The following is a 24,161-nucleotide window of genomic DNA, read 5'->3' as shown; positions in this document are numbered from 1 at the left end:
TATAACACTGCTCCCCATTCAATAATGAAAACCCCAAAAGGTTTTGAATAAAGTTTAAACCAATGGTTTTCAAAGTAGCACTTTTCGCTTCAATAAGTGAAAATATTGCTTTTAAAAGCTATGTAATACATTATTAAAATTGCTTTTATTCAAATACGATATTTCAAAGATTGCATACATTTAGGATAATAGTAATATATATAGTTATATAAAATAACTGTAATAATTATATAATACCTAAAAAGTTTAAGAAATATAAGGTGCCAAAAATTAAAATTTTACTAATTTCGATAAGCGATAACTTGAGAGAGGGTGCAGATGGAAAAAAATTTTATCTAACGAAATAAAATATTTTTTAGTGTATAAAAGCGGTTGAAATTTTAGACTTTTACAACCTGGGGTTTGAAAAAAAACTACATCAAAAATTTGGAAAAAAGCACATTTTAGGTAGAGGCTATTTTGTTTTTTTCGAAGTTTAAACAAGGTGTTCCGCGGGGAAAAAAGCAAGCCACTGTTTTCACGCTTTTGCAAAATTTGAAAAATTCTAACGGTTTAACTGCAATGAAGAGTTGAAAAATGGTATTTTTGGGATTTTCGCAGGCTAGAACTTTTAGATGCGGAGAGATAGTATAAGTTTTCTTCTATATAAATAAGTTTCTTGTAAAGATGTATGTACATATGAAACTTCAGCTTTCTACATTCCATTGTGTACACGGAACTTAAAGTAACAACGAAAGTGCTAAAAAACAAATAAATTATATTTCTGAAGTTTTTATTTAAATTTCCATTGATTTGAAATTATAAAAACCTTATTTTCTCTTTTGCTCACTTTTCGAATATCTGACTACTGCTGATTCATTCATTCTATGCTGAGCTTTTTTTATTCTCCAAATACATCTGGAAAATACAATCAATCAACTTAAAAAACCAACCATGATAATTCATTAAAAAATGTTTTTAGTGCTTTTTTTGTTTCAGTTCCCCGGACAATGTACCATCGCACACATACAATGTATGTACGTATACGTTCATTTGTATAAGTATGATAAAATACATTATCACCAAAGAAAGTACATATTACATAATATAGCATAGCATTCGAGAAAAATTTGACGAGTATTGTTTAGCCATCTGTCTGATGCAGAATTTCGATTCTTGAAATAAAAAAAAAACGAAAAAAAAAATTTTCCCTTAGAGTGATTTTTACTTTTTTATTTCATTTTACACTTTGTCCCCTTTGGTGAAAAGGTTAAAAATAAAACGAGAAGCGAAAACGAGAACAAAAAGTAATTCTTCAATATGAGAATGATGTGAAAGGGCTCACCTGAGTAATACTTGTTTAATGATAGTCCATTATCGGAATTACGAAAGTCATTTTATTCCCCTATAAATATGGTTTCGGAAAAAAAAAGATTTCCCATTTAAATACTTCTATAGTTATGTTTTCATCTACGTATATATATATATATATATATATATATACCATATGCAATAATATTGTTATATAAATATAAAAATGAAGATAATATGCATAAAAATATGATGTAGCACTGTTGCTTTCGGAAAGAAAAATCTGTCAAAATGTCATAAAAATTCAAGTTTTTTGACAAGATATTATTAATTTGAAGTAGATTATCGAATTTTTCAAAAAAAAAATCAGAAAAATGTGAAGTGGATATAAAAAATATTAACGTTCTTTTAAACATTTTTATTTTCCATTTAAATTCTAATTTTATCTAATTTTTTTTGGCACAAAGCGCTTTTTTATAAAATAAAAAAGCCTTCTGAAGTCAAGACTAATTTAAAAGTCTGTCAGGTCGACAAAAAGATAATGCCATAAATTTTTTTAGAATTTTTGCAAAATTTGAGAGTATTCTGTAAGATTATAAAATAAAATATAAAATTAAATGAAATAAAATAGTAAAATTATAAACGTTACAACGTTGTTTATTTCGTAAATCAATAGCAACGTAAGTTCTAAGCTTATAAAAATATTGTTTTATATAAGCATTCATATTTAAACCTATGTTGGATTTCCTTAAATTGATTTTAAAAAGTAATAGAAAATATCTTCCTCAGGCAGACAGAAAGTCATTATTTTAAAAGGGTTTACGTAAACTCACGCAAAATATTATAAAATAAAAAAATATGAAATTCCTACTGAAACTCATTAACGAAAAGAAGTGTCTATTAAAATTAAGAATAAATTTTGATTTAATTTTTTTTTTTTTGTATTGAAGAACTGCACCAAGGCCCAACATTTCTAAGACGAGCCATAGTAAATTTTTGTATTCCAACTAAACATATTCAATAGAAAAATCGGAAACCACGAGTGCTTTTTAACATATTACTCTTAATAAATACTTATAACTTTAACTTATGAATTCTACTAATACAACATCATAGTTGCGAATTAATAAGAATGTGCTTATTATACTACTAATTTAACTTAATGGAAATTTCTTCATGCAACTGCAGAACAGATGGATGACGTAATCAAAGGAACGAGTTAAAGGCAGAAAAATTGATTAAAAAAATTTTTTTTCTCCTCGGACTGGACTCGAACCAGTGACCTACCGCTTTCTAGGCGGACGCTTTACCAACTGAGCTACAGAGGCATGAAGAAATTGCCGACGAATTGATTACGTCATCCATCTGTTCTGCAGTTGCATGAAGAAATTTCTATTAAGTTAAACTTATAACTTTAACATATTACAACTCTTAAATCAAAATTGTGAATTAGATAATTTACAATTTTGATTTAAGAGTTGATCTTAGGGTAATAAGATAAGCTCTTTCCTAATCTATTAATAACAACTGTCTTTTATTAACTATTACTAACTCTGAGATCGATCAACTTCCTAATAACTTCAATGCGAGAATTGGTAATAGTGTACTAAATAAAACAGAAGTTCACTTAAGATGTTTTTAATAAAAATGGGGAAGTACTAATAAATTTTTGTGCAAACATTGAATTTCGGATCAATAATACCTTGTTCCCACATAAAGAGCAATACAAGTAAACATAGCGGAACACGCGGGGTCAATGACAGATTACATTACTACCAGTTGAAGTATACATCTTACACAAATCCTGGACGTGAAAGTTCTATCATTTGGAAATGTAGGAACTGAGCATAGTCAGGTAGTTTCCAAAATCCGTATGGAAATCAGATTAATTCACTCAAAACCAGTTTAAAAAACAAACATAGAATCTATATCAGATCCAAGTTTCAAAACCATATAAAAACTGATTAAATCAAAAGATCATGAACAATTCTGTAAAAGATCAGTTTGTAATTTAAACGGCTTGGTGTAAAATAAAGGAATTAAAAAGAAAAGCATATCTAAAGCCCAGGAGCCTAAAAACTGGTGAAGAAAATAGAATATATAAGGTGATTCAGTAAAGAGTACAATATCATATATACTCGCTTACGGCATTAAAAATGGGTAAAATTTTTGTTTGGCAGTAGTTGCCAAAATTCAACGTTTTCCAAGATGCAGGGATTTTAACGAATTTTCACGAAATTTCTACTTGTCCAAGCTTTTTTGCTTATCACTCCCCTTCCGCAAAAGATACAGGCTTTAAATTTTTTTCTGAAGTTTCTGAAAGGGCTAGTAAAGGGCTTGAAAGCAACATGTGATTTTGCATATGATTTTCTGCTTTATGTACTTTTGAAATACCAAGCGTTCGAACTTTGGAAAACGAACATAATTTTTTTGCATTTTTTATTTTTATACCCTACACTTCGTGAACGGTTTATTTACTTTGGTATGGAGTTTGTAACTACTTGAAGGAGTCATCTGCGGTACGGACATATATAAATATATTGTTGCTCAGCGTAAAATTCTTCGTTGATTTAGACATGTTCGTCCGTCCGATTGCACGATAACTCAAAAACGAATAATGCAATCGACTCATATTTTAATGTCACTCTGTATACTATGCAAAATTTGTTGTAACAATAGCAAAAACCGGGAAGTAAACTTGTAAATTGAAGCTTTTTTTGAAATGAAAAAAATTCGTTGAGACTAAAAAAATTCTTCATTTTGATGAAATTATGTCGAAATCAATTTCTCAATGTTGATATTTTTCCGAAATAGAAAAAATTTTTTAGTTGTATAAAAAGAAAATTTCCTTTTCTTTTAAATAAAATACTTTTATTTTTGCTAATATATTTCGGAAGCTACGTACGCACATCAAAGTTGACTTCCTTCTAATAAAAACAACTAAACTTAAAATTGAACTCTATTTATAATAGAAACACTATATCTGACTTAATCTAAAATTTTTATTATTATTTTTATTTATTCTATATTAATTATAAACTAAAATAAAACCTGTTTTAATCCTTAAATTAATTTAAAGAGTCCTTGTTTGATTTGTGTATCTCCATGCTCTCATGAACTTCTCTTTTGTTTTTTCCTTTGATCTCTTTTAATACCTTCAAGTTGTATTCCGTAATTATGTGATTCGTTTCGTAAATAGGCTTAGCAACAATTGAATTGAAAGTCCTGTTAATTCCTACTCTTCTTGCATGTTTTGCCTCAATTAAATGTTCCTTAAGTCTTCATGTAACAAGTCTCTTCATTTGGTTTGTGTAAATTTTGTTGTAATTTTTGCATTTGATTTTGTATATCCCCCAGCTTTCATGTTTCTTCAATTTATCGTTAGCAAAATTTAACAAGTTCCGATACTCGATATTTACTGTTAGTTTTCTGATGTCCGAATATTGTTTCTTAAGTTGTTTACAACGAATTGAAAATACTAAAGGAAGGAGCACCTTTGTTTCCCTAAAAAATCGTATCTTGCAAAAAAAAAAACAAAATAAAGCCAAAAACTTCAAGTCTCTTTCTTTGCTCCGAGCACTGTCAAACTGAAATCAACATTAAATGCCAAACGTTGTTGTTTTTTTCTTAGAAAATTACGCGCAGCTATATAAAAAGTAAAAGAATATTCTTTTATTTTGTTTATAAAATTAGTGCAGTTTGTAAATAAAAAATTATAAAATATTTACTAATAAGTGTTAAAAAAAATACTATTTGATAAAAACTTATAAAAAAAAAACTTACCAAGTGAAAAAAACAGAAATCTTTTGAAAAAGAAAAAAGTGTACAGTTCTAAATTGTTATTCTCATTTGCACAAACAAACAGTTTTTTCACACTATATATATGTGAATATTATTTATTTCAATAATTAAACGAAATATTATAATTCAACAGTGCTTTGATTAATTCATAACTTCTAATTTTATTAAGTTTTTAATTTTGAAAAGAAAACGTCTGTTTTTGTTTTGAATTAAAATTACTTTGAATGACAGAATTTTGAAAGGACTGGATTTTTTTCTAAGCCCTGGATGGCAACACTTGTTAGACCTGCATGCCAAATTTATAAAAATTACATATTTTGTTATGCAAACATACCGAGAAGTTCTTATAAAGGAATTAAACTGAAAAATAACTTTGCGTAAAAGTATCAAAAAAGTATCTTAATACATATATATATAAATATCAAATAATTTTTATTTCATTGACAAAAGTGATATCAGTTTAATTTAACAAAATGTAAGTAATAAACAAGTAAAACCGACTAAAACCGAAACAAGTAAAACCGGAATATTTTTCTAAATATTTAAAATTTTCTTTTGAAGTTGTGTGTCAAATCATATCACCGAAACGATATATGTGACACATAATTGGACACATGACTGCCAAGTTTCATGAGTATAGCTTTATTATTTTTCCAAATATTTAAAATTAGCTTTTGGAGTTGTATGGCAGCTACCCGAACCAGTGCAGCCATTTTATCAAAACTTTCAGAACATATGTAGATTGTAATTGGACACATCTTTGCAAAATTTGATATTGTTATCTTTATTAGTTTTTTAAATATTTAAAACCTCTTTGAGTTGTATGGCAGCTGCCGAATAAAACCCGTCGCACCGAATTGGCTCAATTATTATAGCAGCCGTCATTTGCGCAAAAAAAACAACTTGTGAAAGTTTGGTGCCGATTGCTTCATTCGTTCTTGAGTTACCGTGCAATCGGACAGACTGACATGTCTGAATCAACGCCGAATTCTACGCTGAGCAAGAATATATATACATGTTCATTCCGGAGATGACTGCTTCAAGTGGTAGAAACTCCATACCAAAGTGAATATAACTTTCGCGAAGGTGCAGGGTATGAAAAGAAAAAAAATTTTGTTTCATTTTTGAATTTTGTACGAAGCTTGAAATAAACTGTATTACTACACCAACACTTGCATTACTGTAAAAAATTTAGGCTTTTATTAAAACAAACTGAAATAAATATTTCTAAAAATTCTTACATACATAAAAGAATTTTTAAATTTTTTAATTTTTTTCCTAAAAATTTTTGAATAAATAGAATAAAAATATGAAAATGCTCAATTCCATGAGTGCCATAGAAAATTCGAAACGTGCCAAGTCTGGTGCTAGGTTTGCCATCTAGGTTCTAAGCAAATTTAGTTTGTGTTTTACAAAATATAGCATACATATAATATTTTAAATTGGTAATTTTTTTTATATAATTACAGTTTTCCTAGAAGTAGTGAAATGAAAAGAAAGTGGATTGGAATTATTAATAAGGAAGTTTGCATTTCAAATATTTTACCAAAATTTATAATTGTATAATTCTTGAAATAAATTTATTCAAAGAGAACAATAAATATCAAATTTAAACCAAACTCGTAATGAGTTTGGTTTAAATTTGATTTTTCTACAGATATTTAAAATGAAAAAATATTTTGAATTATTTTTAGTTTCTACTTTAAAAAAAATTTTTAACTTGACCTTCTTACAAATTACACATATTTTAATATGTGTAATTTGTAAGAAGAATAAGTAAATAAAATAAATACGCTCCTGTTACGACTTTGACAAAGCTCGGAGCAAAGAAGGAGACAACTAGAAAAAATTTGGCTTCATTGTTTTATTCCTTGATGCTCCTTCCTTTAGTATTTCTAATTCGTTGGTTGCTTATTATTCAAATTCGCAGAACGATGAACATAAGTTCAAGATGTCCATGTTGTACTTTTTCCTTCATATAACATGTTCCATTTATAAAATGTGATCATTTTTTTTACTCCTCATGAGTTTGTTAATACATTCAACAGAATAACTGTTCTTTTATAGCCGTGTATAATATAAAGTTTACTTTTGCTTTAAAATACTTTTTCTCCATCGGTCTAGTTAGCATTCTATGGATCATAGAGTTGTTTCTAATTTAAATATAGTTTAATTTTGAATTTTGTTGTTTCAATCGCAATAAAATCTGCTTTGATAAAGTGCGTATGTAGCGCACGAAATATATTAGCAAAAATAAAAGTATTTTATTCCAAAGCAAAATAATAATGTAAAATTTCTGCAAAAAAGCAGTTGTATTTTGTTAATTCGTTGGTCATTAAAAAATTTGTATCGCCTTGCATAAGCAATTAAAATTGAATTCGTACATGCGTTAAAAAGGAATTCGATTTTTTTATTTGTGTGCATTTTGAACGATTTGTGAAATTATGTTTTTTTTTGAAGACATTTACTTTTATTTTAAATTTTAGAAAACTTACACTTTTGAAAAGAATGAAAAGTCGAAAATTTAAATTTTTCTTATTTTAAACAAGAAAAATTAGTTGACCTTGCCAACTCTGTGATACCCGTACGAATTTATTATGCTATGTGCAAATAAATTTGCCATTATGATCTATGAGACAGACTATGACTTTAAACTGCCGTATTACCATATTAATTTATGCAAAACTTCAGTACTGTGTTCAAACTATGAAGTTGTATTGACTAAATCAACTCAGAATTCGACGCTGATCAAAAACATACACTTGAGTCTATGCGTTCGTCCGGGTATAAAAACTATCTCCTTGGAGGAGAGCAAGGTTAAAAAAAGTCTTGGTTTAACAAAATAAACTATAATGAATTGCTACAAACTGTGAAAAACAAAAGCTGGTTCAACGAATCTTAACATTTTCTTCTGTTGTACAGTCGAAAAAGCAAGTTTTCACATTTTCTGGATTTGCAGAATTCAAAAAATGTTTGAAATTTTAAGAATGGTGATAAAAATTTTAATTAAAATTTGTTCTAGAAAGGTGGGACTCATTCGTATATTTCAAGATAGTGATAGGGCGATGGGCAGAGTAAAACTAATAAGCATATTTTTTCTAAACTTTGTTGGGAATGTAGAAAGTGAAAAACACAATTTTTCCTAAACTTTTCTTCAATGTGTTCTGTATTAATTGTGTTCTCGAGGTATTTATTATACTAAAAAGAGAAAAATTCAGTTTTTTAAATATGTGTGTATATGAATGTACATAATAATTATGTATGTGTGTGTAAACTTTCTTGATATGATATTTGCAAATTTCAAAAATAAAATATGTATCTCCAAGGAGAAACATATTCGTTTTACTCATGGAACGAGCTATTATTTTTTCTTTATAAAAAAATAACAATATTAAGTGTATTTTCTTACAACCCAGTTTTGGTTTCAAATAAAAAAAAGGTCTAGACAGTCAAAGAATGTTCATGATAATCTGTCGGTTGATTACACAAAGTGAAATAAAAAATGAATACATACATATGTATATGAAAATGAATGTGTACATCAAAATGCCAGAAAAATTTCATTATTCTCTAACCAGGCAAAATAATAACGAATTAATCAAGGATAAACTCAAACAAAAAAATAACCTTGAAAACTTTTCCATAGGTAATAGAAAGTTCATTTTTTAAATTACCTCAGAAAGTTCAAAAAAAATTTTTAAATGAAAATATTTTAAGTTAAGAAACAGACTTTTTTCTTTTAGAAAAAAACTGGAATTAATAATTGTTTTGAATTTGACACAAAAATATTTTTTTAAGATAATTTTGTAAAAAGTTTTATGACACATTTGGTCTTTTCATTTTAAAAATTTAATTACTACTTTGAATAAAATTTTTTAAGTAAATTAAAAAGGTAAAGTAAGTTAGTTGTTGAATATTTTAACACAATATTTACATAGGTAGAGTAGTAAATGTGGTGATTGTGGCGCAGTCGGTTAACGCGAACCGCCATTATACCCTAGAAACTATACATGTAATGTCCTATTTATGCATGTCGTAACATGCAAAATTATAATTATTAATAAGAAAAAAAATGTTTATAGCTTTCAGTATCTGAACTGTTACATAAAATATTGTAAATAGCTTTGTGCACCGGTACGATAAAATTGGTTTCTGCCAAAGCAGTGTTTTTTGCCATACAAAAATTCTGTTTAGAACAATTCCATGTGAGCATTTATTTTGACTATAAAATTTATATTTTTTTCGAAGATCGGAATTCCGTGTGTTATGGAACATTACGCTTCCGGTATTTTGGCCAACATTTTTACATGTATTTTAATTTTGTTGAATAAAATTTAATTTTGATTAATTTTATTTTCTAAATTCGTTTTATGTAGTCTTTTGTGTCCTGGTTAAATGGACCACGATCCACCTTTGTCTCACGTGTCGCCCAAATTTCCCATCCATTTTCAAAACTTTGCCAACTTCACTTTTTGCACTGAAAATGAATTTGCAGCAAAATTGTTTCACATAAAAGTCTCAAATTTCGTATTTGAAATGGTAATAAAATAATCTATGACTGTGGCTCTTGCCCGGGTTAAAAAGATTTAAGATAACGGAGAAAACTGCAAAAACGAAATAGGTGGTCCACGATCACCGCTCTATATATAGATGTATATATAAAAGATAAGAAAAGTTTATTTCTTCATTAAAGTTTTTGATAAATTCAGTTTGATTTAAAATAATACAAAATTACCAAACAAATTTTCAGCCGTTTATTTGCCCTTTCCTTTTTACTTTCATTTTCGATTTTCTTAAAAAATTTTTTGAAAAATATTTTCAATTTAAACGATATTTTGAAAACATAGGCAATTGATTTTTATGGTAAAAATAGACAGTCGGACTGGATTTTAGATAATTTGAAGTCATAGAATAAATCAGCATCAAATTCAATTTTAGCTCCAAGTTTCCGGTTCTAAAACATCATAAAATTGTTATCCGGATTTTAAATATTTTTAATTTTTGTATGTGTTTAATAGTAATTAGTTATTTGAGTTCAGATAAATTTATTGATAGTCAGATGCGTGGTCACAAAACAAGCTCATTGTAAAAATTGCTAACAGGGGATTTAAAATCCACTCCAGTGGATTAAAATCGTTTATTACTGTTAACTTAGCAGAACTATACTCATCCTTTCAAAATATCAAAAAAAAAAAATAAAAATATTTGAAACAAGTAAAAACGTTTCAGTCGGTATGAACCGATTGAATTATGTTGGTATGAACCGATTAGGTATGAACTCTGCACTTTTTGTTGTTGTATAGCAATTACTCAAACCTGTGAAACCATTCTATAGAAACTTCACGGATATGTCTGGCCTATAATTGGACATATGACTGCCAAGTTTCATGAATCTGACTTTATTATTTTTCCAAATATTTAAAATAAGCTTTTGGACTTGTATTGGAGCTACTTGAACCTGTCAAGCAATTCAACCAAAACTTCAGAAATATATCTGACCTAAAACTGGACACACAACTGCTAAGTTTCATGAATTTAACTTTATTATTTTTCCAAATATTTAAAATTAGCTTCTGGAGTTGCATGGCAAGTACCCGAACCTGTCAAGCAATTCCACTAAAACTTCAGAAATATATCTGACCTATAATTGGACACATGACTGCCAAGTTTCATGAATCTGACTTTATTATTTTTTCGAATATAAAAAATTTGCTTTTAAAGTTGTATGGCAGCCACTCGAACCGGTGCAGCTATCCCATTAAAATTTTGTAGTATACATAGAATAAAATTGGACACATGTATATAAAATTTTATATTGATACCCTTATTAGTTTTTGAAATAATTAAAATAAACTCTTTGAGTTGTATGGCAGCTACCGGAACCCCTTGTCCGAATTGGTCCAATAACAGTAGGGTTCGTCCTTGGCACAAAAGAAACAACTTGTGAAAGTTTGGTGTCGATTGCATTATTCGTTTTTGAGTTATCGTGCGATCGAACCGACTGACGGACGGACATGTCTAAATCAACGCAGAATTTTACGCTGAGCAAGAATATATATATATGTCCATACAGCAGATGACTCCTTCAAGTAGTTACAAACTCCATACCAAAGTTAATATACCCTTCACGAAGTGCAGGGTATAAAAACTCGTTTAGAACTAAAGCTTTTCTAGAAAAGAAGCGAAAATCTAACATGTCATTTTTGCAAAGAAATAAATTCGGGTTTGTTGATTGAGAGACAATTTTTGTGAGTTACACCGAAGTGGTACGCCAAATTCACTGTACGATATTCTCCGGAGAACTGCAATTGTTCGTTATTTAAAAATGTTTTGTTTCATGAACAAAATAACGGAAAATACTAGATCAATTATGCACATAGACAGAAAATAAAGTGAAAAAAAAAGGTTCGTCGAGCAAAATATTTACAAATAAAATGTTTTTCTGAAAATAACAGCAATTATCAGTAAACCAATTGTTTTTTATAACACTTTCTAACATTATTGTCAATATTAATCTCTTTTGAATGTTACGTTGGGGCATTAAATTCTAATCAATTTTATTTAACATTGTTTAATTTTTCTCGACTTTGAAAAGCAACTTCAGCTCCTAATTGAACAATCAAATCATTTTATTTTAATTGTATTTAAAAATTCTGACAATTTTTTTTTTAAATAAAATTTTCAAATCATTTATTTTATTAATTTTATTTATACTATAATATATTATTCTATTTTTTAGGTGAAGTTGAACGCCTTCTAAAAGAGTACCGTCAAAATCAAGAATTAGTTAGAAGGATAGGCGGACATTATTATCAAATAATATATCCAGTACAGTTACGGCATCACGAAAAGATGGGTATATCAACACGTGAAGTTAGCCCACCAAAGGTACGAAATCGTATACGAAAACGAAATTCAATTCCTTATAGAAACACGGTATGTTTTTTAGCATAAATACACCAAGAAATTAAAAAATATTATATTTTTTCCTTAAGAATCAATTTTTAAAGAAGACAAATCCCGATTTTGTTTTTAGTTGCTCATCATAATTTGATGTAAACACATTTTTTAACGCTGTTTTCAATCAAAATTGAAAACAAGATGTTATTGTATGTGTAAAAACAAATTAAATTTTACTATATTATGCAACTCATTATGTGATAGGAATGTATTGAACTTAGTTTAATGAAAATAATTCAGTTCTTAAAAAGTTTTAAAATACGTCAAAGTTTTTAGAAAATATATAATTTGTTTTCAAAAATCTAATTAACCTGTTTTTACAAATTTAATTAAAAGTTTTCAAAAAATAATATTTACCAATGTATGATCATCGTAATCTATATGACACTACCGTGTTTCTAAAAATTCAATTTTCAAATCTGCACATAAATTCATAATAAGATTTTTTATTATAATCATTTAATCATAAGATGAAAAGTAATCGCTTATACCTGAATCAATTCCTCACATTATAGCAGGAGTGTCCACGAAATGATTAACTATAATTTAAATATACTAGTACAGTAGAAATTATATTATACAATGCCATGTGAAAAACATGTTGCATTGCAGAATAAATTTACAGTTATGCTGTAACTAATGTTTAATTAACAAGAATTACGACTTTTAAAATAAATTGAAAATGATATTAATTCGTTTAAACCTGTTTAATGTTTTAGTTTATTTATTTGAATTAAATGTATTGCTTAAAGTATAAAAAATTACGTAAAAAGAACGTTGTCGAACAATATTCAATTGAAGCTCAATAAATCACAGTTACAGTCTAGAACTTTGATTGTAAATTTTACTAGGTCCACAGAGTAACAAGGCTTAATAAGGGACATAATTTAAAGGCTTGAATTAATATTAAAATTTTTAGTCAGATATTTAATTTTTAATTTGTTTAAAAAATTGCGATGGCAGTTAACAAAACAAGTCCAATGTACAAAACCAGTTTTACGCTCTTCTTCGAACAAATTTATTTAATTCATTTTCCTATTTATATAACAGTTTACATAATTTTTCATCCAATATGTATATAATAATTTTATACCCGTGCGAACATATGTTCAAAGGGTATACTAAATTTGCCTTACCGTTTGTAACGCTAAGAAATAATGGCCTTAGATATAGGTTCAAGTGTGTTTTTGATCAGAGTCGAATTCTGAGTCAATTTAGCTTTGTATGTCCGACTGTCCGTCCGTCAATCCCAACGATAGCTGAAAAACTAATTGAGCTATTTAAATTCAATATGATCGTGGTACTGGTTCGGGTAGCTGCTATACGATTTCAAAATTAAATTATTTTACATAAAAAATATTTAACTATATTTCAGAAACTATAAAAGCCGTGGTATTGAAATTTCAACCAAGCAAATATATTAGTAGGGACAATGTGTTTGATAGAAGTCATTGAAATTGCTTGGCTCTTTCTAGTATCATTCAACTTTAGCCATAACATAGTAGTTTAGCCATATCTTAGAAAATATTGAAAAGTACTGAAATTTTGCATAAATTAATATGGTAATATGACAATGTAAAGTTATAGTCTGTCCCATAGTCAGCTATGGCATATTTATTCGCATGGCTATGGCATATTTATTCGCAAGTTGACACGGTCAACTCTATTTTTAATAATTTTAATTAAAATGTCAGACTCATTGACATCCTTATCAGCAGTGCGCTTTGCTCTAATTTTTAGTATGTTTTAAATTAAATTGTATAATTATATCGTGGACCTTCTGCATTATAGTCTTTAATCATAATTTTATATACACATAATATTTTTATATTGCAAAAACACATATGTATATATGTATATCGTATAATTATATAATATGTACGCATATCATAATAAAATATCACTAAAGGTCTTAGCAAGCACTTTCATTTTTCATTTTCACACAACATAATCTACATAATATACACCGATTTATACATACGTATATAAGTATGTATGTGTTTACCAATTATATACATATTTAAAAATTTTGTAATTAAATTAAATGAATCACGCATGAGATTTAATTAACACAAATCTAAGAGTCGCTAGCAAAAACATTAATTCATTTTTCAATAATATAAACATATTAATGTACATGTATGTACAAATAGATACAAACAATGTATGTACGTACATATAATATATTTCTATAAATAAATGTGTGTGATGTCAATCAAAAGTATTTTAATGGAGGGAAATTATATATCAAGGATAGAATAAACTTTATAAGAAAATTTAATTTATCAACTTTCAACTATTGCCGAAACCAGAATATTTAAAGATAATAAGAGATTAAAAAAAACATCATGAAAATTGTCGTTGGAATGATATTATCGACAAGACTATTATAAATGTTATTCCTTAGAAATAAAAATAAGAGTTGCTCATAATACAAAATAATTTGACACATTACGATTGAGAAAATCCCACATATCTACAATAGGAAGTGCCGGTGTTTGTGTTAAATCAAATACATATACAATTTAAATTAAAAGATATTTGGGGCTCAATTGAGATATGTATATATTTATGAAAACGACCTTTGAAAAAAAGAGAAATAGCTTTAATGCACCTTTATTTATTATCCTAAAGTACACTGTTAATTATTATAAATAATGTTTTTGCAAGAGCATTCTTGATGGAATATTAATGCATATTTGAAGAATAAAAAGATTAACATTTTAAAGTATGCATTTAATACGTATAGAAAGAACAAAAAAGAACAAACAAATCTAGTCTAGGAGTGACTGCAACAAGACCACACAAAATAATGAAATGGAAAAACTCGACAATTTGAGTTTATAATCGAATTGTTTTTAAAGCTCTACGATCAGTCAAAAAAAATGTACGAATATCTCAATGTAATGAGCCGCTTGGGCTGAGAAAATCCAAATTTTTCATTTTTTTTTTCATCGTTGAAAGGAACTGCTAAACTAATTTGAGTTAATTTGCGAAAACTGAGTATTGTTATAAAAGAGACAATAGCAAATATCATATGTAGTTAACTGAGGGGTTTTTAATCGTATAAATTGCCACTAAAAGATTCTAAATTAAACAGTATCAACTCAAATATTTCCGTAGAATTATTAGAATCATATAACGAATCAATTATTTTCTATTTAATTTTTAACACTTTTCCAAAAAATTTCCGTCCGTCCTTCCGTCCGTGGATAGTTTTTTTGTTTACAAAACTTCTACACCCTTGAAGATAGAAAGCTGAAATTTAATACATACATAGATCTTTACTAGAAACTTATTTTCGTAGAACAACATCTTTACCTGTCTCCCTCCCTCTAGAAGTTATACCCCCCAAAACCTTAATAATTGCCTTTTTTAACTATTTGTTGATAAATGAAACCATAAGCATTTTTCACATTTTGCAAACGCAGAAAGGCAGCGGCTTGCTTCTCCTATCGTGGCATACTAATAAATGCTTCATTTCTTGATAAGAAAATTTTTTTCCACGTCCACCCCCTCACAAGTTATCGCCTCTTAAAATTTGTAAAATTTGAATTTTTGATACCTTATATTTCCGAAACCGAAAGATTTTTAAAATTTCTACAAATGCAAAAAGCTAACTGTAAATTCCATGACATTAAAATATATAATTATTTCCCTTAATTCACACAATTAACCCTTAAAATCGAGCATTATGTTAACCCCACTTTATATTAATTTTCGCTTTATTTCAAAGACTGCATAAATCATTCATCCTAAATATATGCAATCCTAGAAATTGTTTCGTTTATGAATGAAAATTATTTTAACAGTGTGGTGGATATACATAGACGGTATTTAAAAGCAGTATTTTCACTTGTTGAAGGGAAAAGTGCTACAATACAAACCATTGGTTTAACCCAACTTTATTTAAAAAACGCGGTTATATTATAAAGCTTACTTTTTTAAGACTTCACTATTGCAGTACGAACAACCATGCAGACATGATCAAGTTATTCTTGAAATTGTATGGTGGCTTTTATTAAGCTCTACACACTCTTTATTACACTTCGCCAGAAACGTTTTAGTAATATCGCTGGAATAGTAAGCATTTGCCGCTAAAATAGTATGTGAATTCTTGAGATTTGACACAATTATTTCACTGTCTGGATTATACCTACGTTTAATATATAATGTATGAGTTTGAAATTTACAAATCTAAAGCACTTGTAAAAATTGAGTAAATTTTAATTCAATTAGTTTTCTTAGTTATGAACTTTATTTCTGCCAAGGGGAAAAATACCTAAATTGACTAATAAAAGTTACCCTTCTTTTTTTATTGAGTTTTGGAAAACTATATTAAACGTGTAATTAGCGACATTCCTAGTGAAATCATAAAATTATCATTGAAAAGATAAATGGCAACAACTGAATTTCATTCGGTTCTTTTAAAGATTATTCAAGGAGCTTTTCATCTCTTTTTCCCCTAAAAGCCAATTGCTTCCATTGTAAATCATCATAATTTTGATGACATTGAAATATGTACTTATGCATACTTTAATAGAATAAAAATTTAACTCACGATATTACACTCTGCGTTAAATTTAACATCTGAGTAAAATATGTAACTTAGTTTCGGAAAGGGGTTTAATTAATCATTGGAAAATTTTTATTTTTTTTTTCAACTTATCTCCCTATCTCATATATACGAAGTCAAAAGTTCACTTCTACTCAATTCTGTTCACGTTTTATTTATATAAATAAGAATAAAACCAACTTATTTATCTACCATTTTCATTATAAAAATTCCATTTACTTCAGAAGATTGTATTTCTAATCATTTGATTAAAAGATATAAATTCATCTTTTCTACTTGAAAGTACGTTGGAATGATTTGCTTGAGAGAAAAAAATTCTTAATGTCTTTTGTCCTCTGTTTTCTTTTGTTATTTTGATTTTTTACTTTTTAAATATAACCAAATCAATAAATTAACTTCAATTCGAAAATATTTTTGTACGTTTCGTGATTCTGTTCTTAAATTATACCAGATTTTATCTCGTAAATTAAAAAAAAAATTAAATATCTAAGTTAACATTTTTATTTGTCAATTTTTTATTTTGTTTCTTCCAATTTTATATTTTTATTTTTGTTATTCTTAATGTTTCATTGAGTTTTGCTTGAACAAGTTCACCTCTGATTAACCTCCTGATAATTTATTTATTTAAGATTTATTTTTCACCATCACCTTGCGTCAGAGAAAAGCTATTACAATCACCTTGCAATTCATAAAATGTAACTTCTTTGTTTTTTTTTCTTTTACTTTGATTTGTTGTTTCTCCAGTTCATATTCATGAAAACCTTTGTACTTTACATCTTATTGTTACTTAAAACTTCTAAAGTATCTATTTGTTTGAGTTGCGAAGTTTTTTTTTGTTATTATTTAGAGAATATAAGAGAAAAAAAGTTTAAAGGTTTGTTACGGTCATACATATGTATGTACAAACAAAAATATACGGAATTTTTTCCAAAAAAGCAATATATACATATGTATATAGTAGAAAAATGATCTACGTAATAAACCTAAATAAAAAAATATAAAAATAAGCATGTTTTTTATTTGTTAAGCACCAGCATGTTTAAAACTTAAAATAAGAGCGAGTAATAATGAAAGTTCTCGACCACACCCTAACGCAAAAGGTTTTTCATTCTTTTCTGCCTTAGGTAATTATTTGGTTATTTTTGTTACTTTTTGTTATAAAAATTTTTATTTGTTTTTCATGCGAACATAAAAATATTTTCCACCTTAATATCATGTTTAAATAGAACGTGAAATAACGGAAAATCGATTACATAGCAATCAATTTAATCGCTTTTAGTACTAGAACAAAAAAAAATCTTTTGCACCCAAAAAACGAGACAAAAGATAAATAAAATGTAATAAAAATTAGAATAAAAAAAATAGCTACATACGTAACTGCTTTAGCCAAAATGGGCAATCTTAATAAAGTACATTGAGGTCCTTACCCATTATAGAAAATTTTTCAAAATCAAATATTGTACCAAATGTTTGTCATTCACAATATTTTTCGTCCTTAAGCACCAGATGATAATTTTATGATAGCTTTCTCAAGTTCAATTAATTTAGTAAAAAATAAATGGATTTGAACTAATTTGTAATACGATTTTCTAAATCTTAAGCGATATTTTTTAATTTTATCCGAAATGATATGATTTTTCTTTCTGTTCAATTCAAATTGTACTTTTGTTTAAATTGTACTTTTGTTCTTTTGTTTTTGTTTACTTTATTACGGAAATACTGGAAAAAGTTTTGTACATATATTAAAATTTTATGGTTTTGAGCTTCGTTTCGAGTAAATTGGGGAAAACGTGAAAAAAGAAAAACAGTGGACTTTATTTAATTTATAAAAATGTAAAAAAGTTGACTTTCTAGACGGAGTTAGAAAAATTCAAATTTTAATTTGATATCCAAATTACATATTTTCAAAAGTCAGTGGAATTTATCTCACGACAAAACACTAACAACATTATAAAAAATACTAATTATAAAGTTTTAATTATATAAAAATCAAGAAACTAAGAAAATACAAACTAAAATTAATAAAAATAATAGTTTATGATTTCTTCTTCTAAACCATCATTTATCATCAACCTCTAAGTAGGATGTTGCATTTTAGAAACTAAGTTGATTTAATATTAACTCAATATTTAGAAACTTCTCAAATGATTGCCCACTGCAATATGATATTATTAAAGTAAATGAAAAATAACCTTAAAGCCGTAAAAATCTGACGAACAGATTTTCCCCTCTTCCGTTTCCATATTCAAAAGAGGGGAAGCGATCCCCTCTTTTGAATATGGAAACTTTTAACAGTCCTTATCATCTGTACTGATTTCTTTTATTTTTCACCAAAATACTTTGACTAAGTTAAATAAATTTAAGGTAAGCATAACTTATAAATTCAAGACAAAAGAATAAAAACTTTGTATCTTTTATTTCAGGTTTCCTTTTTTTCTCTTTAAGGTTTTTAATGTTTTCGAACGTTTTATAAAAACGACAATAAACTTTGTTCCTTTGAAACTTTTGGTCATAAGTATTGGTTTCTTTTTGCTTTGTTATCGACAGTATTGCAATAAGGGAGGTTATGTTATGGCATCAAATTTCGCATGTCGAGTTACCTGTGGAAGTGCAGTTATGCATTGTAGGAATTTGAGTAGAGTAAATGAACTATTTTTAGCGAAATTTCGGTCTAGTGTATCTCAATTTCAATTGGATCGACTTTGATGAAAATTTATATCTAAGTTTATTTTGGTAATGTCACGGGCTGAAATACACGCGGACACTCGATGCTTAGGTAGAATTCGGGGAAATTCGAATAGCATAAGTTGAACCTTTATATTAATTGAACTAGAATTATTATTCTGTTATGTTAAGAAAATATTCCGCAACACTTTCCCTGAACCAAAATATACTTTTGCGGTCGATTACGTATTGACCACATTAGATTTTTTGTTCATAAAATCTATTTATGTATATAAAAAGGAATTTCTATTGAAAAAAAGAAAAATATGTAAGTTACAAAAAAAGTGTGGCATAATTTAAAGAAAAGAAATGGAGATATATGGCATTCGCATGTAAAAATAAAACAAATAAGTAATTCGCAATTTGTCGGACGCATCAAAACGATTTCAAAAGTTTCCACAATGTTGAGTAGAAAAAATAAAAGCCAATTGCAAAATAATACACTGTTTAAGACTTAAGATTTAAAAAGTTTTGAAAGAAACTCGAGTTTGTGGATTTCAGTACTGAAATAAAGCTGGATTAAACGCCAAAAAGTTATGATTTCAAACATCTACTTTCCAATTTATCTTCTATGTATGTATATATATAAGAATTTTGGTTTTTTATACTTATTTAAAATATGATGAATCAAATAAATAAATTTTAATTTAGTAAGTCAAGTATTAATTCTGTTTTTACAAGAGTTAATTTGAATGTCTTTAAAAAACATATTATAGAAATGTTCCGTTGTCCAAAATTCAACTGATAAATGTTGTACAGTGTTGGCGAAATAACTAAAGAAAATTTAATTTATCGAAATAAAATATTCAATTGTTTATCGATATATAAAGGGTCTCAATTACAGACGTTATTTAAATTCCCGTTTCGAGTATGTTCAAGTTGCCGAATAAAACATCATTAAGACATTCAAATAACGTTATCGGTTAAGCTTCCCGGAAAGAGTTTAATGATAAAATCAACTTAAATGATAATTAATAATGATAAATAAAAACAACTACCGTAAATAAAGTCTTGACCAAATGGGTCAAACGTACACTACAAAATGAATGTCAAACCGTCGTATGTAAATTTTAACTTAACTGCACTTTAATTAACTACAACTTAATGATTTTATTTTAGCAAGCTCTTGAGCATTACTTTCAGTTTTCATTCCACTAGAACCAAAATTTTTTTTTAAATTTTTTAATTTTTTTAAATAAATAATTTAATAAACGATTTATTCTAGATAAATTATAAGAAACAAAATACATATTTACTAATTTGGAGTTGTCATATTAAGTAAATTTTATAAAGCCGGCTTGCACCTTTTACTTTTATGTGCTTATAACATGCTGTCCAAAATTGCTAATGCAGCTTCTATAATCAAGGAAAAAATTAAATTTGCCAAAAATCAGATAAGAATTTGAAAAAACGTTCAAATCTGAATGGAACACGTAAAATTATTATTGCTTTGAAAAAACATGTAAATGACTATACTTTTTTTCTCGCATTTTACTTTCATCAATTTTTTTTTAAAATTAAAAGTAAACAATTACTATTTTAATTTAGAAAACATTTTTAATTATCTCATGATATGTGTGTACCTATGTCGAATCATTATAAAATGTCCGATTGAAGCTAGAGCGTGAATTATAAAATGGTTGACAAAAATGAAAACTAAAATTTTTTATTAATATGCTTTTATGTCACTCTCATTCTCAATCAAATTAACCGTTACCTCAATTCTAACAGTTTATATCAAATGAACTGTTACACACGATAATTTTTTAAATGCTTTTGTAATTTTTGTATAAAAATTAAACACTCAAGCGAAAAATAAAAAACTCGAGAATACAAAAAACTATTGAGACGAAAGTTATATTCAATATAGCTAATCAGTGACCATTTTCCACCTAATTAGTTAGAAAAACTTTAAGTTAAGAACTTACATTAAAACGGTCTACAGAACTTATTCTTTTTCGAGAACGAAGTGACCAAAAATAAATGGAAAATGTAATTAAAATTAAATATGCAAACATATACAAAAATATAAGAACTATCAAGACATCTAAAATGTAGTGACAAAGTGTTTTTGCAGTATTACTAAACTATTAATGCCGTAGTAAAACTTTAAAAACATTTTTAGCTTTTTGCACTACTAATTTGTAATTGAAAACAAATGAATGCCAAATGAACAAATTTTGGTACCATATTTCAAAAACCTATTGGTTAACTATTAAAATATTAAATCTGGCACGAAAGTACTTTAAAAATTTGTTGGACCTGGTCAAATTATTTAATTGTATTAACCTTAGCAACATTGTTTTGGTATGTAGTACAAAAGTAATCTCGATTTTCTCACTACGCTGTTTGCTTTCTTACTGCGTAGTTAAAATCCAGTTTTAGCAATTTACATTTATACAATTTCTCTAATATCTATAAACAAACATACGCCAAATTGTTCTTTAAAATACCAAAATTTACTATACCAACTTATTTAAATTTTCGGACAAGAATTTAATTAAGTTTATTTCAGTTGCAACTCAGTATACTTCAGTAAAAAATGGTATTCCTGGGCAAACATTATTTTCTATTTATATGGAAAATAAATTATCTGTGATTGCAAAAATTCAATCCCTTTTATATGGATATATACATATATGAAATATGAATCATTCTCGAAACAAGAATTTCAATTAAAATTTCACATAAAATTCACTTTTTAAATTTCGTAGTAAAATAAAAATTTCCATTTTAGAGTGCATATACATAGCTACCTTTTTTCATTCTTATTACAAGTGTTTTTTAATGCTGATGGTGGAAACATTATTATGAATCCTTATTTATGATTAACTTTTAATATGCTTAACTGGAAAAAGGTCCGAAAACCAAATTAAACACAACAACTGTTCAAAGTAAACAAAAAAGAAAACTACCGTAATAATAACAACATATTATATGAAAACACACAAATAAAGTGTTTCCATTATAATTTCAGAAATCTATAGCATTCAATCGAACAAGTTGAGCAATTTGTATACTGCCTCAGAACATTTTGTACAGATAAAATAAAAAATGCAATATTTTAAATTTTATTATTGGAATTTTAAATTAAATTTTTATTTAAACAAATTTTAAATACAGCTTGTTCTTATTTTTTGAAAATGAAAATTCTCACAATTGATAACAAAATCAAAGCCCATGTAATTCAATTATGGACGATCACCCTTATCCCATGAAAAAAAAATTGAAACAAAAAGCAACCTGATACGGAAACAACTGATAAAGATAATATTTGAGAAGCTTCAATATTTCTATAGCTTCAAAGTGAATTTTCTAACACTGCTATTTAACTTTAAAAAATTGAAAATGTATAGTAACAAATAATAATACATACAAGTATGTTATGTTATTGTTTATTCAATGAATCAGTTTATATTTTATAAATATATACATATATATAAATATTTATGCACTTAGATCTCTAGTACTTTTAAGTTTTTTTTTTCTCACGTATGCGTGCTATAGCTACTTGAGACATACATGTTTTTGTCACTGTTTAATTTCATTCATGCGGAATGTAACATGTTAAATATATATTATATAAAAATTTTTAATAAATTACGAACCTATATTTTTACAAAATTTGACATAGAAGATGTACCACGAATCTTAACAGTAAGTAACATGGAAGTTACTATTTTTAAAGTCACTCAAATTTTTGTTCTTGTAACATCACAAAAATTTAACAAGTGTTTCAGTTAATATCGCGAAGTTTGGTTCATCGAGTCATTTTTGAAATAATAATAATGTGTTAACCATGCTAATTTATCATTGTTATAACACAATTTTAAATCAAATGAAATGAAATAAGTTAAAATAATAATGTAAGAGTAATAATAAAAATATTAGATATGTAGAAAATTTTGTATCTTTCCTATATACATACATATGTACATTTTTCACATAATTTTCATACATTCATGTCACATAATCATTTCCGTTAGATATCTCAACTAATCACAAATAGATTATTAATTTTAATAAAAGTCATAATTATAATTTCTATAATTTTCTTTTTCTAAATCTATAGACAGGTCAACGGACGAGTAGACCTCATGACGGATCAGATAGTGGAGGTTTTCGCGGTCGTTCAAGGGTAAGTTCATTTTCATATTTTTTTTTTGTATAATCCAAAGGTTTGACTTCTTTTAGTAAAATTTTTCCTTCTTAGTAAATAATCACTATGATAAGATATTTCAAAACTTACTATTTAAGCTCATAATATTAAAAATATATTGAGCTTTAGATTGCCACCGCACCGATTAAAACTGCAGAATCATTTATTATTATAATAATTGGGTTCAGTCTTCTTCAGGAAAATTTGGGAAAAGTTCAAATCAGTTATAATAATTTCCTTAACAAGAAAAATTCAATGTGGTTTTTGAAAATTTCCACTTCTATTAAATTTAATTATTCGTATTTTTTGTAACGTTTAATTTCATCCAAATAGCATTCTCTTTTGTAGCTGATAGCAATATAAAAATTCATAATAAACAGAAATATTTTTTCTAAGAAAATTTGAAAACATAAAGATGCAAGTTTGTACAATGAAAAACTTTTCAATAATTTTTCATAAGTTTCAAATTAAATTTTTTGCAATATAATAAATTTGGAACGGGAAAAAAATCTATTTGAAATTTGAGCTGGAATTTTAAATACTTGTACTTAAAATACTTTAAAATTTCGTAGCATTTCGTTTGAAGAGCTGCATTATTTCATCTTTTTGATTGCTTTATTTGACACATTTTAAATCGTGAACTTCAAAATT

General features: G+C 26.9%; 1 protein-coding gene across 10 annotated transcripts in view; it reads left to right on the top strand.

Annotated features, from left to right (window-relative positions):
* Positions 1-11,835: 11,835 nt before the first annotated feature.
* The window catches only part of LOC129619114 (disintegrin and metalloproteinase domain-containing protein 11), a 417,704-nt gene continuing 405,378 nt past the window's right edge, over positions 11,836-24,161 (top strand). For all 10 annotated transcript variants that reach the window (XR_008697842.1, XM_055534202.1, XM_055534200.1 and 7 more), the window contains exons 1-2: positions 11,836-11,979; positions 23,424-23,489. Coding sequence is in view for 9 of the 10 variants with exons in the window: in XM_055534202.1 (XP_055390177.1) it covers positions 11,944-11,979; positions 23,424-23,489 (102 nt within the window). In the remaining variant the exon portion in view is untranslated. The remainder of the gene's footprint in view (positions 11,980-23,423; positions 23,490-24,161) is intronic.

The sequence above is a fragment of the Condylostylus longicornis genome, unplaced genomic scaffold (genome assembly GCF_029603195.1).
Source record: "Condylostylus longicornis isolate FDR11 unplaced genomic scaffold, ASM2960319v2 ptg000010l, whole genome shotgun sequence".
NCBI lineage: Eukaryota > Metazoa > Arthropoda > Insecta > Diptera > Dolichopodidae > Condylostylus > Condylostylus longicornis.
The sequence above is the reverse complement of the archived record's forward strand: the minus strand, read 5'-3'. Positions and strand labels throughout refer to the sequence as shown.